Below are 15230 nucleotides of genomic sequence, written 5' to 3' on the forward strand. Positions count from 1 at the left end.
CGTCCCTAAAGATGGGTGGATCAGGCTATTTCTGGTCTGTGCCACTTTTGCAACTGTTCACCCTAAGCCCATCCAGTGAAGTTTCTAACTGTGGCATTAGGGAAGTTTGCTGCTGAAGTGCTAACCCTGTAAAGTAATCTTGCAACCCACCATACAGTCTCTCGGATTGTCTGGGCTTGTAAATTTGCAATAGCATTATTATTATCCATGTGAGCCACTACAGATCTTGTGGAAAGGGAATACACTTCTTACACTTGCTTCACCTGCCCTTCTCTGGTTTCTCTGTCTTCTAGTTGCCCTCAATTCTTGGTGCCACTGCGTCAGTTAACCTCACTGACTTGATAGCAGTAGTTTATTGTCTTTAGCAAACTCCTAAGCAAGAGTTGTGAGTTTTATCACCCCACTGCAGGCTTTCTTTGAATGTGTGATCTTTTTTTAAAAAGGTGTCACCTGCTGTGAAATTGAACACACTGAGTAATTGCATCAGGCCTTTAAGACCTTTGCAGACATATAATTTACAGAGCTCTTGTGCCGTTGGAGTTTGTCATGTACATGCAAAGTCACATACTTTGTCTTAAACTTTTCACCAAATTCTTGGTTGCCAAGGAAACCAGCAAATATTGGCAGATGGAGAGAAATTCTTAGTTGCACCTGAAACCTGTCCTTGGCTTGCGTGGGTATGGAAACTCTGGGAAGAAAAAAAGTCTTTCTCTGTTTGAGGCTCTGGATAGACATTGCTATTCGAAGTAGGAAGTATAGGGCTAGATAGACACAGAGTCCAACTTGGTATAAAACAACTTACAATGTCCTTGCAGTATGAGTAGCTTCCTTGATGTGTGCTGAATTGGACTTCACGTCCAGTATTATGTTTCCTGTGTATTTTGTGATGCAGTTGTTTGGAGTATGGGATGTTAGGGGAGGGTAGTACCTTTGGTGGGGGACACATTGTGCTTCTTCTGGGGTAGTTTGTACACCTTTGGTCCACACCCTGCACTCAGTTCTCACCTGTGGTTCCTAGAAACTGTCAGAATGCAACAGTGGCCAAACCTTAGAAAATGACTTTGACTGGGCAGCCAGACCTTCTAAGGGTAGCTGATGGGTCTCAAACCCTTGGTGAGTTATGGACTTCCCCTGCATGCCAAGATATTTCTGGCAGATTGAGCAAATCAGACCAATAATGAGTCCAAAGGACAAGAAGGTGGTTTCTACACATACCTTAGAGGGAAGTGAGGGGCGGGTGGAGTTCATCAACTCCGGAAGGTACCCCATCTAGGAGAAGAGAAGAAAAGGTCAAGGAGTAAATCCTACACAGATCTGGAGTGGAGTCTGGGAAATGGTTGGATTGCACCTTATGTACCTCCTTCCAGCACCTCTTTCAGCCAAGATGGTGCCAAATGTATTGTTCTACTTTCCTTTGGACCACATCGGTGACACCGAGAGCAGGGTCTTGCTACCTGGGAAGCTCAGGACATCCATACTCACAACCCAGGCTTGCTGCCCAAAGAGGTAACTTTGGTGCTGCTAACATAGCGATTTGACTTCACCTCTAGAGGCACACTCCATTGAGAGACTCTCTTGTCTCTCAAGAAAGACTGATACCAACATGTTAGGAAACTGATTTGTTGAGGGCTTCCATAATTGTTCCTTGTGCGACTTCTTCTCACTTTGAACTTCAGTTCCCCCCACTTTGCCCTGTCACACAAACTACTTTGAAATCACCCATTAGTTTGAAAAGCAACATGCTGCATTTCTGGATATCATATGAGGGTAGCAGTGGGGTGACCTGCTTTTGAAAATAGTCAGATCCCTCTGCCTCCTCCCTTTGGAGGGAAGCACCTGGTTCCTGGACTGTCAGGGCATAAAATATGCCCCCAACATGCACCCACCCATATCCACACCCAAATATATTGCACTTTTCTTTGAATTTGAATTATAAGTCGCCTTGAAATAAAATCCTGCCTGAAAGGCACGGGATCAAAGTCCTAATAAAATGTGTCCACCCAAACCCGCCTTGGGCTCATGGAATGAATTCTGCAGACCTTTGGTTTCTGGTGTATGAGTTCCTCATAGACCTTGCTATCTGCTATGTAACTGGAGCTGCCTTCCCCACATCTCTCCAGACAGTTTTCTTTCTCCTACTGCTGACTGAGATAAGGTTGGAGAAGCAGCTGGTGCAGTTCAAAGCCTTTTGAATTACTGCACATTCCCTTTGTTGACTCCTATGGCAATATCATACCTTAACTAGTCCTCCTCATCCATCTTCTCCTTCCTTCCTTCCCACCCCCAAACCCCTCTCTCCTTGTATCATAGGGTTATGGAGAGAAGTTTAGTCATTTAAGTCAGGATCACTGCCTCTAAGGCATTACATCATGCTTGTGATACCTGGCTTAGAGAGTAATGGAAACACGGGTCTGCAAAGGGATCATTACTCTCTTTTGTGGCAGCGCCACATGTAAATGCATCCCTATGTATTAAGAGGAGGGAGGGAGAAATTTGATTCATTTCACATATAAAAGCAAACCTACCTTATTCAAGAGTAGTGCACAAAAGTGCACTAGGAGAAACTACTTTGCAAAAATCTGTAAATTAGGCAAAATCACATGCAAGTATGTATGTTAAGATAATTTGCACTAAAATGCTACTGAATTTTCATGGGGACTTTTTCTTTTCTTTTCCAAAAGAAGAATGTAAACTGCTGTAGAAATGTGGAGAACTAAATTTAAGATTGGAAAGATGAGAAACTGAAATGGATGGATTCACCCATCCCTCACTAAGAGTAGACTCCCACTCCATGCTTCTAGTTCAGGCATAGGCAAACTCCCGCCCTCCAGATGTTTGGGACTACAATTCCCATCAACCTTAGCTAACAGGACCAGTGGTCAGGGATGATGGGAATTGTAGTCCCAAACATCTGGAGGGCTGGAGTTTGCCTATGCCTGTTCTAGTTAATATAATCTCCGGGTATAAGGTGGTATATAAATTCAAAAAATAAAATAAAAATAAAGAGATGCCAGCTTCAAACTCCTACTCAGCCATGAAGCTGATACCAGACTGAAGGCAAACAAATTGCTTTGACATAGGGTAATCTGAGGCCTTTCAGTCCTGGCATTGGTAGGTACCCTCCTTCCAATAAAAAAACCACCTTACTTATAGGGCTACATTTTATCTTGGAGCCAGCCTTGGATTCCTGTATCACTCAGATCTTGATCTAAGTTGGAATCTGTTGTCCCTATGGATCCTGCTGCCTGAAGTGGTCACCTCACATTGTGTCATGGCCTGCTCAGAAGGCTTCCAGTGTATCATCCTGAGTGCCTCTGTTGGCCATTAGCAGAAAGCATGAATGGGGGAACTCATCTGGGGTTCCAGCTACCTACTTGGGCATACAGTTGATGGCTCTGGGATTTTGAGAACAGTATTTTTTCTGCATGTTCCCCTTACTCAGTACCTCAACAATTTGGCGTATCTGAGCATGGGACAGCTGGGGCTGTATCCAACTAAGTTTTACTCAGACTGGACCCATTGAAATTAATGGACTTACGTCATATTCAGTTCAATAATTTCAGTGGGCCTACTCTTGAGTAGAATTATTATTGGATACAACCCTTCATCTACATTAGTATAGGTATCCAAACCAGAATTGAGCCAGAATGCTTAGAAGACTTGTTTTTCTGAGAAGGTGACTAGACTAAGATTTTAATATCTCTCTGCCCCTTAATAAAAAGATCAGTTTTGAATAATTTTATCTGAATGTTTACATGCCTCTCCACTCTTTGTGAGAGGCAACTAGTGCATGTATCTGATTTGATCAATTCTTCAATTCATGCCATATCAGTGAACTTTTTACACACACACACACAAATTTATACTTCCTGAATGGCGCATACGTTTTTCAAGAGCTACGCAATCGTGGTTGCAGTTATGCATTTGTCATCAAATGTATTTCTTTGCTTAAAATAATCAATGTAATATGTTATTTGTTTTCTGAAAAATAAAATTAAAACCTCCTCCCTTTAAGCCTTGAGTCCTTTACTTTTAAATGGCAGTGGGATTGTGGCAGTAGTCTAGGGGGCAATAATGGGAAGGGAGTATACATTTGATTTATTTGCTTGTTGATGCTTTAAATGAGATTCCTGCATTGCAGGGGGTTAGACTAGATGGTCCCTGACAACTGAACATTTATACAATTCCATTATTCTGTGATTTTTTAAAGAGTTCCCTGATGCCAAACCCTCAAGATAACATACAATCAAGTTCAATAAAAATATTCAACAAAATCAATACAGCTTTTAAAAACAACAACAACAAAGAATAAAAAGGGGGAATGAATAGCAACTAAAGTCAGTAGGGGAGACAGTGGTCACGCCCACAGCGTACATTTGAAGAACTATTGTGCCACTTTTAACAATCATGGCCTCCCCCAAAGAATCCCAGGGGGTGATTTGCAGTGTGTGTGTGTGTTCTAACAACTCTAAGCACCCTTAGCAAACTGCAGTTCCCAGGAATATTTTGGGGAACTAATGATATTAGAGTGCTTTTAAATGTATGCTGTGAATATGTCCTCTGAATCAAAGCCACAGGACAGGCATATGAAACCAAAGAAGTTATCCTGCCTGATTTCAAGTTTGTTGGAGGGACACTGTTGCAGGCACTTTTCAGATGCATGTCAGCCATAAAGACTAGATAGCTTTATGTTATAAAGCTATATGGCCAGGCTGCCCTTGTGGTTTTTGTTTGTTTGTTTGTTTGCTTGCTTGTTTGCTTGCTTGTTTGAGCAGTGATTCCTGCAGATATATACTCTCCCTACCTCCTTTCTATACCCCAATTTCCTTCCCTAGCTTCTGTATTCATCGTCTCACGTCCTCCAGACTGTTAGTATTTTCCCAGAAGGGTTCCAGTCCATACTGGAACTTTAGATTTGCACATTTTAGATGGATGAATGGGCTGTACTTCCCTAGCTCAACAAGTCCACATTTATTTATATATTCATTCATTCATTCATTCATTCATTTTAGATTTGGGGAGTGACAGTGAAATGCATTGAAAAGTGTGAGATGAACAAGTGAGAAAGATGTGTAAGCGCCCCACAAGTAAGTTATGATGAATGCTCATTGTCATCTAACTGCCCTGCAAACAAATCAGAACAAATGTTCAGTAAAGACTTAATATAATCTAACATCCCTGCAAGCTTTGTGCAAGCAAATCAGGGTGGATGCTGAATTAAATAGGTTGACTGAAGGGGCCCTCTGTCTGCCTGTTTATTCCAGTAGTGGGCTGACTCCCCCCCCCCTTTTTCCTGTTTGTCTTCTGATGGATGGGTAGGTTATTGATTCATCCCTCTCATTGTGTGTCTGTGTGACACACAAATGGATATATATTTTAATAAGTAAATTTTTGATACACCCTGTTCACTTCTTCTGCAGCAGGCACAGTATTCCAGCAAAAAAGGGAAGTGTGTGTATAATCGCTCAAAACAAGCAGCCCTTTAGAAGATCCCTGGGGCATGGAATGTGGCAGAAAAAGGTCTGGTTTGTCTCCTTCATGCACATCAGTCTCTTCCCCATGTGCTCAGAGGCTTTGCCTGGAGAATCTGCCAGCCGCTTTCTCCAAAGCAACCTTTTGTTCTCAGCTTCCTCTGGGTATGGCAGTCAGCCCTCTCCTGTTTCATTGTCACCTGCTCTTGTCAGACCTTCATATTTAAATAATAATCCTTCTATCGTATCAAACGGTTCAATGGAAGAATCCTGCTTGATACATAACAGCCCTTTCTCTGTTTTCTTTCACTGTGGCAAAAGGAGAATGCCAGCTTGTTCATCTCATTTGAACACTTGGTTTCCCTCTCGTCTGTTCTCACTCACTCATACTCTGACGAGGTTAATATTTAATACATCCAGCTGCTCAGTCAAGTCCACCAAGCCTTCTGCCTTAGTGGTTGCAGCACCAGTGACAGTTTTCACCTTGCTTGAAAAGGGTGACCCTACTTTGCTTAGGAAAGTACTGTTTATGTATGCGACGACAGCAGCAAGAATACTGTTTGCCCAGGGATGGAAAGAAGAAAGAGCCCCATCAAAAGGAGAATGGATAATGAAGATGATGGACTGTGCAGAGATGGCAAGGCGGACTGGGAAGATCAGGGACCAAGAAGATAATAAATTTAATAGAGAATGGCATAACCTTGTAGAATATATTAAAGAACGCTGTAAAAATCTAAAAACGTTAGCAGGATTGACATAGCAGTTGTAATTTAAAATAACAAAGGATAAAAATGAAGTACAATAATTTGGATAAATGCAACTAGTTGCAGTTAAAAGGAAGACACATTTTGGAAGCCAAGAGAGGGGTGGAGGGAAGTCTGGGGGTTCAGGGAACCCCATAAAGATACTGATATGGGCTATGGTTTAATGTAATTGTCTGTTTTAAAAATTGTGGTTTTTCTTCTTTTTGAAACTTTGAAAATACTTTTTTAAAAAAGGAAAAAGAAAACGGTGACCCTTTCTCTATCCAGCTGTTGCCACCAGACTCTGCCACTCTCTCAGTGTTATTCTTAGCCTTTAAAGTGCTAGACCATCATGGACCTGGTTATCTCAAAGGCCTCCTTCTCCCATATGGACCCTCCTGTATTTTAAGACACTTTTGGAGACTGTGTGCCTTTATATAAGCAAGCATGAGAGATAGGGTGATCTTAGTGGTTCCATCTGGAATACCTTCCTGATGGAGATTTGACAGGCTCCCTCTCTGCTGTCTTTTAGACAGAAACTGAAAGCCCACGCCCCTTTAAAGGTAGACTTTTAAATACAGTGTTACAGGTTTGGAAGGTCAGTCTGTGTGATCCTGGGTATTTGTTTAGAATCTAGTAGAAGAGGCTGCTGAACCAGTCAGACAAGTTTGATAATGGCATTACCTGGCCAGATAAGTACCATGATTTACATATCCAAGACACATAACTGGGCCTTTTCTTACCACACCTGGTTGAATGCCACTTCATTTTGGGATGGGGAATAAAAGGGCAAGTGTGTGTGTGTGCGTGTACAGTATGTGAGGTTTGGGGGGGGGGGGTTTGGCTTATGCTGGAATCTTGAGATCCCTGGAATCCTAATGGGAAAGCAAGATCTGCTGGGGCATTAATGTGGTGGGCCCCTCTATCCTATACTCAGGTGGATATATGTGTAAATAAAACCATGAATGCTAAAGACACCACAGTCTCCACTGACCTTCATTCCAAGGAAATAGAACCCTGAGTGAGCTGAGGCACTCCTGGAGTCTCTCTCCACTCAGATATTGGGGTGTATGTAACAAGATGATTTCTGAAACTGGTTTGTTTATTTGTGCTTGTTAAACTAGTGGGACTGTTCTTTCATTCAATTAAAACAGCACCAAAGCAGCACATGGAAACTAGATTAGCATGTTGAGAGGGAATTGCTAGTCTAAAACTCAATCACTCTATTTTTCTGTGTGCAGGGAATTGAGGCCCCATGTGTAGTTGTGGATTAACTTGATAGTTTATCACCTCTGAAAGAAAAGCCTCTTGTGCTCTTTGTATCTGGCAGCAATACAAAGAACAGAAAAAGAACAAAAAAAAACCCCACCCTCCTCATATAAGTAGCTTTAATTTCATCCCCTTTAGCTTCACCAGTGGGCACGCTGAGCTAGTTTTAACAGCACCTTTCTCCTCCAAGGGAAGAAGCAATGCTGTCAACCTATTTCGAAACCATCAATGACCTTCTCTCCTCCTTCGGGCCAGTTCGAGACTGCTCGCGCAACAATGGTGGCTGCACCCGAAACTTCAAGTGTGTGTCAGACCGCAAAGTGGATTCGACGGGCTGTGTGGTATGTACTCCTCTGAATTCCTCAGAAAGAGAAACAGCATATGAAGCTAGGGGGTGGAGAAAATGATTTGGTTAATCCTGGGGTTCAGGTTCTACCTAGGGTTCAGCTAGGTGATGGTATCCTGAACATGCATTGTATGCTAAGGTTGCTTGTCCAACTTAGGGATTAGCCAGGCAGTAGCATCCTGCACATTCATTTGGGCACTGGGTTAAAGGTCCCACTTAAGGTTCAGCTTGTAATTCTCTAATTTGGCAACTGGGAGTACAAAAGTGACCTGGTAAAAATGGGGAGATGTACATCCTCAGCACAACTGCTATGGATAAAAAGGTAAAGGGACCCCTGACCATTAGGTCCAGTCGTGACCGACTCTGGGGTTGCGGCGCTCATCTCACTTTGTTGGCTGAGGGAGCCGGTGTACAGCTTCCAGGTCATGTGGCCAGCATGACTAAGCCGCTTCTGGTGAACCAGAGCAGCACACTGAAACGCTGTTTACCTTCCCACCGGAGCGGTACCTATTTATCTACTTGCACTTTGACGTGCTTTCGAACTGCTAGGTTGGCAGGAGCAGGGACTGAGCAACGGGAGCTCACCCCATCGCGGGGATTTGAACCGCCGACTTTCTGATCAGCAAGTCCTAGGCTCTGTGGTTTAACCCACAGGGCAAGTGTAATTAATTAAATGTTAAAGCTTCCAACAGAAAGTGCTTATTGGTATCCTGGCTTCATCCCTTTTTCGGCATGATTTAAGCATCACACAAATTCAAAGAATTCCTTTCTCCAGGTCCTTGCAAATCTCCTTCTTCCTCAAAAAGATGCCCTCATTGCAGGGATTTTTGGACTAGATCACCCTCAGAGTCCCTTCCAACTCTTCAGTGCCATTATTTTTTCTCTTCCCCCCTCCCTGCAACAAGCAAAGTGTTGGAAACATCGGACTGATCTGGATTTGGTTACTGAAGATATTTATGTCACTGATAATGTACAAAGTTGCTTAAATCAAACTGCTTTATTTTTTCAGTGACTGTTTCTCACATTGTCCCTCCCCCCCAGTTTGTCTGACACTTTACCCTACAATCTGTGCCTTTCAGATATTGCCATCTGGGTGGAGAGAGAGGGATGACGACTATACTGGACTACCTTTATAAGTCAATATGCATTATGACACTAGAAGGGATTCATGGAATCCTAGAATTGGAAAAGGTCTGAGAGTCATCTAGTCCAACCCCTGCAATGCAGGAATATGGGGCTCACACCTACAACCCTGAGATTAAGAGGCTCACGCTCTACCGACTGAGCTACCCCAGTCGGAAGGAAGTGATGATAAATATGGCCGCCCCACCTCCCTATTTACATTGTGTGAGGTGCTGATAGCGGGAATTGAAATCCATGTCATCCAGCAGGGATAGGAGCCCTCCCTCCCCTAACCTCGCTCAAAATAACTGCATCTGTACTGAAAGGGATGCAGACTTCATGAGCCTGATGGTGCCATTTGTGTGTGAAAAAGAGTTTGCAAGCAAAAACACCTACACATCCACACACAAAAAGTATTAGAAAAGGTGTGTATGTATATATAGGTGTTTGTTTTTCCTCCAGTTCTCTCTGTTTCCAATTGTTATCTCTGAAGAGCAAACACTTTTGCAGATTTGATGCCTAGTGCACACGTCTCAGCATTTGATAGAATGATGCAGCCTGAAGTCACAGAAGTCTCCGTTTGCCATCTTTCTCTTTTCATTCCTTCAGCCCCTTTCTTCCATTTTGAAATATTTGTTTGAGGTGGGATAGGGAAGCAGATGAGGCCAATCCTTTCAGGAGAGAAGCACCCATACATTCCATACATTTTGCCTCTGTTTCCATGGAAAGGTCTCTCCTGCATCAGTTGCTTGGGTGTGCCTTTTATTCTTCTCAGTCTGTGCCCTGGCCTGTGGTGATCCCACTCCCTAGTATTCAACACTAATTGCATACATAACAATAATAAAAAAGTTGCATTCTCTCTGACTTCAGTGCAGTTTCTGTGCAATTGATATCATACCTCCAGACATGTTTTTCTTCCAAGCAAAATTTCTCACTTTCTCTTTGCACCCAGCCTGTCACATCATTATTTTCAAACTCACTCTATCTTTTTGTGTGCGAGAGAGCGAGAGAGCACATCTACAAGATGCTGCCTGTGATTTGGCTGAAGCTGGGAGTAACAACAAAGTGCATCTGACTGTCTGTCTCTCCTCCCACTTCCAGCATCTCTCTCTTTCTCTATAGAGCTTGGGCTGCCATCTGGTCAATGCTATACCTGTCTCACTCTTCTTTGCTAACTTGTTATTTTTTTCTTTCTTTAAAAAATCTCTACCTCAGTGCTAGACAAAAGTTATTTAAATATGTAGATTCAATTTTATTTCAACCCTTTGGGTAGCAAGTCCCTCAGTTACACTGGAAGAAATTTGGGGGGAGTAGGGTGGGGAGGAAGCGTGGGAAATGAGTGGCTGGCTAAGCAGTGGGTGGATTCCAGGCAGAAATCCTCCAAGGCAGAAATAACCAACGTGGTGCCCTCCATATGTTGCTGGACTGTGCCGTCAACTGTGACTGCTAGCCATGCTAGATGGGGCTGATGGGAGTTGTAGTCCAACAACACCTGGAGGACACCATATTGGCTACCTCTGCAGTAAGGGGCAAAACTGCCCAACATTACTGAAGACAAATGGCTATTTTTAATGGGAGGCAACTGAGTGGAGAGGCATTTAATGTCTAGCATCTTTCAACTACATTCTGAAGCGAAGCTGCATTCCTGAATTCCTACCACCTAGTCCTCTGCTATGTGTAGATCCAGACCCAGGCCTTGGGTTTCACAGTAAAGGTAGAGGTACCCCTGACCATTAAGTCCAGTCGTGGACGACTCTGGGGTTGTGCGCTCATCTCGCTCTATAGGCCAAGGGAACTGGCGTTTGTCTGCAGACAGCTTCTGGGTCATGTGGCCAGCATGACTAAGCTGCTTCTGGCGAACCAGAGCAGCTCACGGAAACGCCATTTACCTTTCCGCTGGAGCGGTACCTATTTATCTACTTGTACTTTGACATGCTTTCGAACTGCTAGGTTGGCAGGAGCAGGGACCGAGCAACGGCAGCTCACCCCGTCGCAGGGATTCGAACCGCCGACCTTCTGATTGGCAAGCCCTAGGCTCTGTGGTTTAACCCACAGCGCCACCTGTGTCCCTCTGCGTATCATACATCACTCCAATTTTCCAGTTATCCATTATATCTTTGTTACCTTACAAGAGTTGTTTTAAACCTGCTAACGAGTTCAGATGTTTACAGTGGTCTTCCAAATATAGTATAAATTTCTCCTATTTATTAAAGTTTTGGTCTTCCTGATTTCTGATTTTCCCGGTCATTTTTGCCATTTCTGCACAGTCCAGCAATTTGTTCTTCCATTCCACTCTGGTAGGGACCTTGTCATCTTTCCAGCTCTGGGCTACCAGCATCCTAGCGTCTATCATTACATACATGAATAGTCTTTTCTGCTCCTTCGGTAATTCTGCACCTATAATTCCTAACAAAAAAGCTTCTTTCCTTTTTTTTTTGCAAACATAATTTTAAATATTCCCCCCACCCCAGAATTCTTTTATTACCTTACAGAGCCATCCTTCTGAAATTGGTCCTCACTGTGGTGGTCAACCTGTGGCTGGCTTTATCACGTCAGACTACAGGTGGGGTGGGGGTGGGACTTACATATTTAAGTGATCCTTCAAACCACAATAAATTTAAAAATGTTAAATCTTTGCATGTAGAAATCCAGCATGTCATAAGGAAGGAGTCTTTAAGAGTCTTCTCCCTGACATGCTAGCTTTCTCCACGTAGGGCTGTGTTTAATATGGAGATGCAGTCTTTCATGCGAGCCCCACCTGCAGTCTCAGGTGACATTAGCAACCCAGCCAGAGGTAGACCACTTCAGTGCAAAAAGGTCCTGAGAAGGGGAAAGTACAGAACTGGACGTTTTAACATCCAGAAAAGGAGAAATTGCTAAACTAATTGCTAATTTGGAAACAGGAGGGAGAACCGTTGCCAGGTTGTATAAATCAGCAACAATGATGCTGGATAAACTCCCATAGATACATTGTGGTTTATTTTATTTTATTTTTAGTGAAAAATATATGTATATCTGGCATCTGCAATATTAAATTATAACTAAGGAGAATCCCTTGTTCTGCTGAGGCCTTCATTTCTGAGCTCTGCACATTGGTTGCCTCAGGGGGACGCTTAGCGAAATGCAGGATATTGTGACTTGTGCTAAGATGCTCAAGAGACAGTTGAGTTTGAACATCTGAAGCTAAAATAATGATGGATTGGTCTTGTAAAGGGCATAAAAAAACAGATAATGTGAGAGGAGGAAATAGAGGTTTTTATTAAGGAAAACATTTGTAGTGTGTTGCCTTAGGATGAGTTGTTGCTTTTGGAAAGCAGGGGAAGTATTAATGCAGAAGCTGCTAACAGGAGCCAGAGGACAAGATTTAAAACTTCTGCAAATATTGGTCTTCCAGGGACATTGAAACAGTGAGGAATATGAGGATAAAAGTTACGATGTACAGAGGTGGTTCATGCCTGCCCTTTCATAAAAGGAGCCCTGCTGTGAATCACGGCAAACCCACCTCCCTGAAACCGGTTGTTATTCAGAGGAACAGAGCTAAAATGAGATGCAATCAAAGCCATTCCATGCTGATAGACCTATCACCCTCCATGAACTTATCTAATCTCATTTTAAAGCTTTCTCAATCAATGGCCCTCAGCACCTTGTGGCTTTGTGCATCAATCTCATTTGGTAACTCCTAACTTCCCGTATTAATGGAGATGCATCAACTTTATCTATGCCGTACATTAAACAAAAAAACAACAACCCTCAGTCATATCCCTCTGTTGATGTTGCTTTTTCCAAGCTATGTCCAAATGCTTCCTAGCAAGCCCCTTCCTTGGGTCAAGCTCATGGTAGGTGACCAGTTCAGGGCTGGAAGGTGAAGGAAGGAGGGACTCTGGTCACATGGCTTTCGCCAAAGAATTATAGAAACTGTAGTTGAAAGAATAACACTGCAATATATTTGATGCTGCACAAATGCCCAGGAAAACAAAAATATATTTTCCTAGTGCCAAAGTGATGACAAGGCTGGCAAGAAGCAGGTTCCACTAAGAAGAGCATTCCATAAATGGGGAACAATAACAGAGAAAGTGCATTCTTTTGTCTCCACGTTCTAGATCTGCTTCAGAGGTGGCACATAGAGAAAAGCTTCAGATGATGGCTTTGGGATTTGGATATTAATTATAAATCCTGTCGGGCCTAGGTCAGGGAACAGCCTGCTGGATAGCCCTATGATCCACCTAGTCCAGCAGCCTGTTTTCACAGCGACCACCCAGGCGCCCAGCAGGCAGAAACTGGCATTCAGAAGCATGGCTTCCTCTGATCGTGGAGGCAGAGCACAGCCATGGATAGCCTTTGATATTCTCCAGGAATTTCCCTGATCCTCTTTAAAGCCATTCCAGCTGGTAATGGCCTTGGCAGCAACCATAGTTTAATATTGATTGCTGGGCTTTGGCTGTGCTCTTTCTCTTTCTTTCTTTCTTTCAGAGTTGGGAATAGCATTATATGTAAAGGATGTGTAGACTTGTGAAGAAATCCATGACCTAGAGCATGGAAAGCAGATGACCTTACTGTGGGCGTCTACTATAGACCACCAAGCCAGACTCAAGACTACAATGATGCCTTCCTAGAGCAGATTACCAAACATTCAAATAGGAAAGATACAATAGTCATGAGAGACTTCAACTTCCTTGATATCTGTTGGGACTCAATCTCAATTTCTGCCAAGAATGTAAGATCCAACAAATCCCTCTGTTGCCTTGCTGTCAATTTCATTTACTACAAAGGGATCACCTGGTCCTCACCAACAGGGAGGAACTGACTGACAAACTGAAAGCACTCGGAAACTTGGGAGGAAGTGATCGTGTCCTTTTGGGTTTCATGAAACAGAGGCAAGGGAAAGCTGAGTGTAGTCAGACACACAATCTGGGCATGATCAGAAATACTCAATGAGAAGGGAGTATTTAAATGAATTCATATCTCCAGAGCCTGATGAGCTGCATCCGAGGGTACAAAAGGAGCTTGCAGATGTAATTTCAGAGCCTTTGTCTATAATCTTTGAGAATTCTTGGAGAACAGGTAAGGTCCTGCAGACTGGAGATTGGCAAATATTGCCCCCATCTTCAAAAGGGGGGAAAGAAAGTAGTCTCAGGTAACTACTGACTGGTGGGTTTGACATTGATATCAGGAAAGGTCCTAGAACAGATAAGTCAACAGTAGGTCTGTGAACATTTAGAAAAGAATGCTATGATTACTAAGACTCTGAAAAGCAAGTCATGCCAGTTGGATCTCATTTCTTTTTTGATAGAGTTATGGGCTTGGTGGAACAGGGGAATGCTGTGGATGTAGTGCATCTTGATTTCAGTTAGGCTCCATGATATTCTGTTGAGGAAGCTGGTAAAATGTGGGTTGAACAAGGTAATTGTTAGGTGGATTTGTCACTGGTTGATGGACCGAACCCAAAGAGTACTCATTAACGTAGGGTTACCAGATGTCCCCGGTTCCTGGGGACAGTCCCCGGATTTGCAAATCTGTCCTCAGACGAATTCCGTCCCTGGAATGTCCCCAGATTTGCAAATATGTCCCCGAGAAATGTGGCAGTGGCAGCCTCAGCAGCCCAGAGCCAACCCGGTAGCGCAGTTGGCTCTTGTTGGCCTCAGGAGCTGCTCGCTGCCATGGTGCCCACCATTTTTCCTCCCCAGAAGTCCCTATACGATGTGTCTTGTGTGGACTTACAGTGAGAAAAAATGGCAGGCACCACGGCAGTGAGCAGCTCCTGAAGCCAACCAGAGCCAACTGCGCTACCAGGCTGGCTCCGGGCTGCTGACTGCTGCTGCCACTGCTGAAGTCCGGCGACGTCCGGCGGTACAGATCTCCTGCCCCCTTTCCCCTTTGTTTTGACTGATCTGGGGAGGCTAGGGAGTTGCGGGTGGGAGGGCGGGCATTGCCCAGTTTTTTAAAAACTCTGTGCATTTATGTTTCACAGGGTGTGAAAGAAGGGCTTTGCACCTTTATACAATATGCATGTGTGCTTGGGCCCAGGGTCTTTTACCTTTCCATCCCTACTACTGACTCCCTGTTGCTACTCAGCTTAAAAAAAAAAGGGGGTTCCCAGATTCATTGGAAAAAAATCTGGTATCATACATTAATGGTTCCTTGTCATCCTGTGAAAAAATGACAAGAGGGGTGCCTCAAGGTTCTGTCCTGGGCCCATTGTTGTTCAACATCTTTATAAATGACTTGGGTGAAGGAATTGAGGGGAAGGAATTGAGGGGATGCTCATCAGTCTCCCTCAGG

The 15230-nt window shown here is 43.6% G+C and overlaps 1 protein-coding gene across 2 annotated transcripts in view; it reads left to right on the top strand.

Annotated features, from left to right (window-relative positions):
- Window positions 1-15230, top strand: part of ASTN2 (astrotactin 2) — a 656733-nt gene that overhangs the window by 394940 nt on the left and 246563 nt on the right. For both annotated transcript variants that reach the window (XM_083422898.1, XM_083422897.1), the window contains exon 11: window positions 7674-7824. In XM_083422898.1, the coding sequence (XP_083279024.1) occupies window positions 7674-7824 (151 nt within the window). The remainder of the gene's footprint in view (window positions 1-7673; window positions 7825-15230) is intronic.

Source organism: Podarcis tiliguerta (genome assembly GCF_965153285.1).
Source record: "Podarcis tiliguerta genome assembly, chromosome: Z".
In the NCBI taxonomy this organism is placed as follows: Eukaryota; Metazoa; Chordata; class Lepidosauria; order Squamata; family Lacertidae; genus Podarcis; species Podarcis tiliguerta.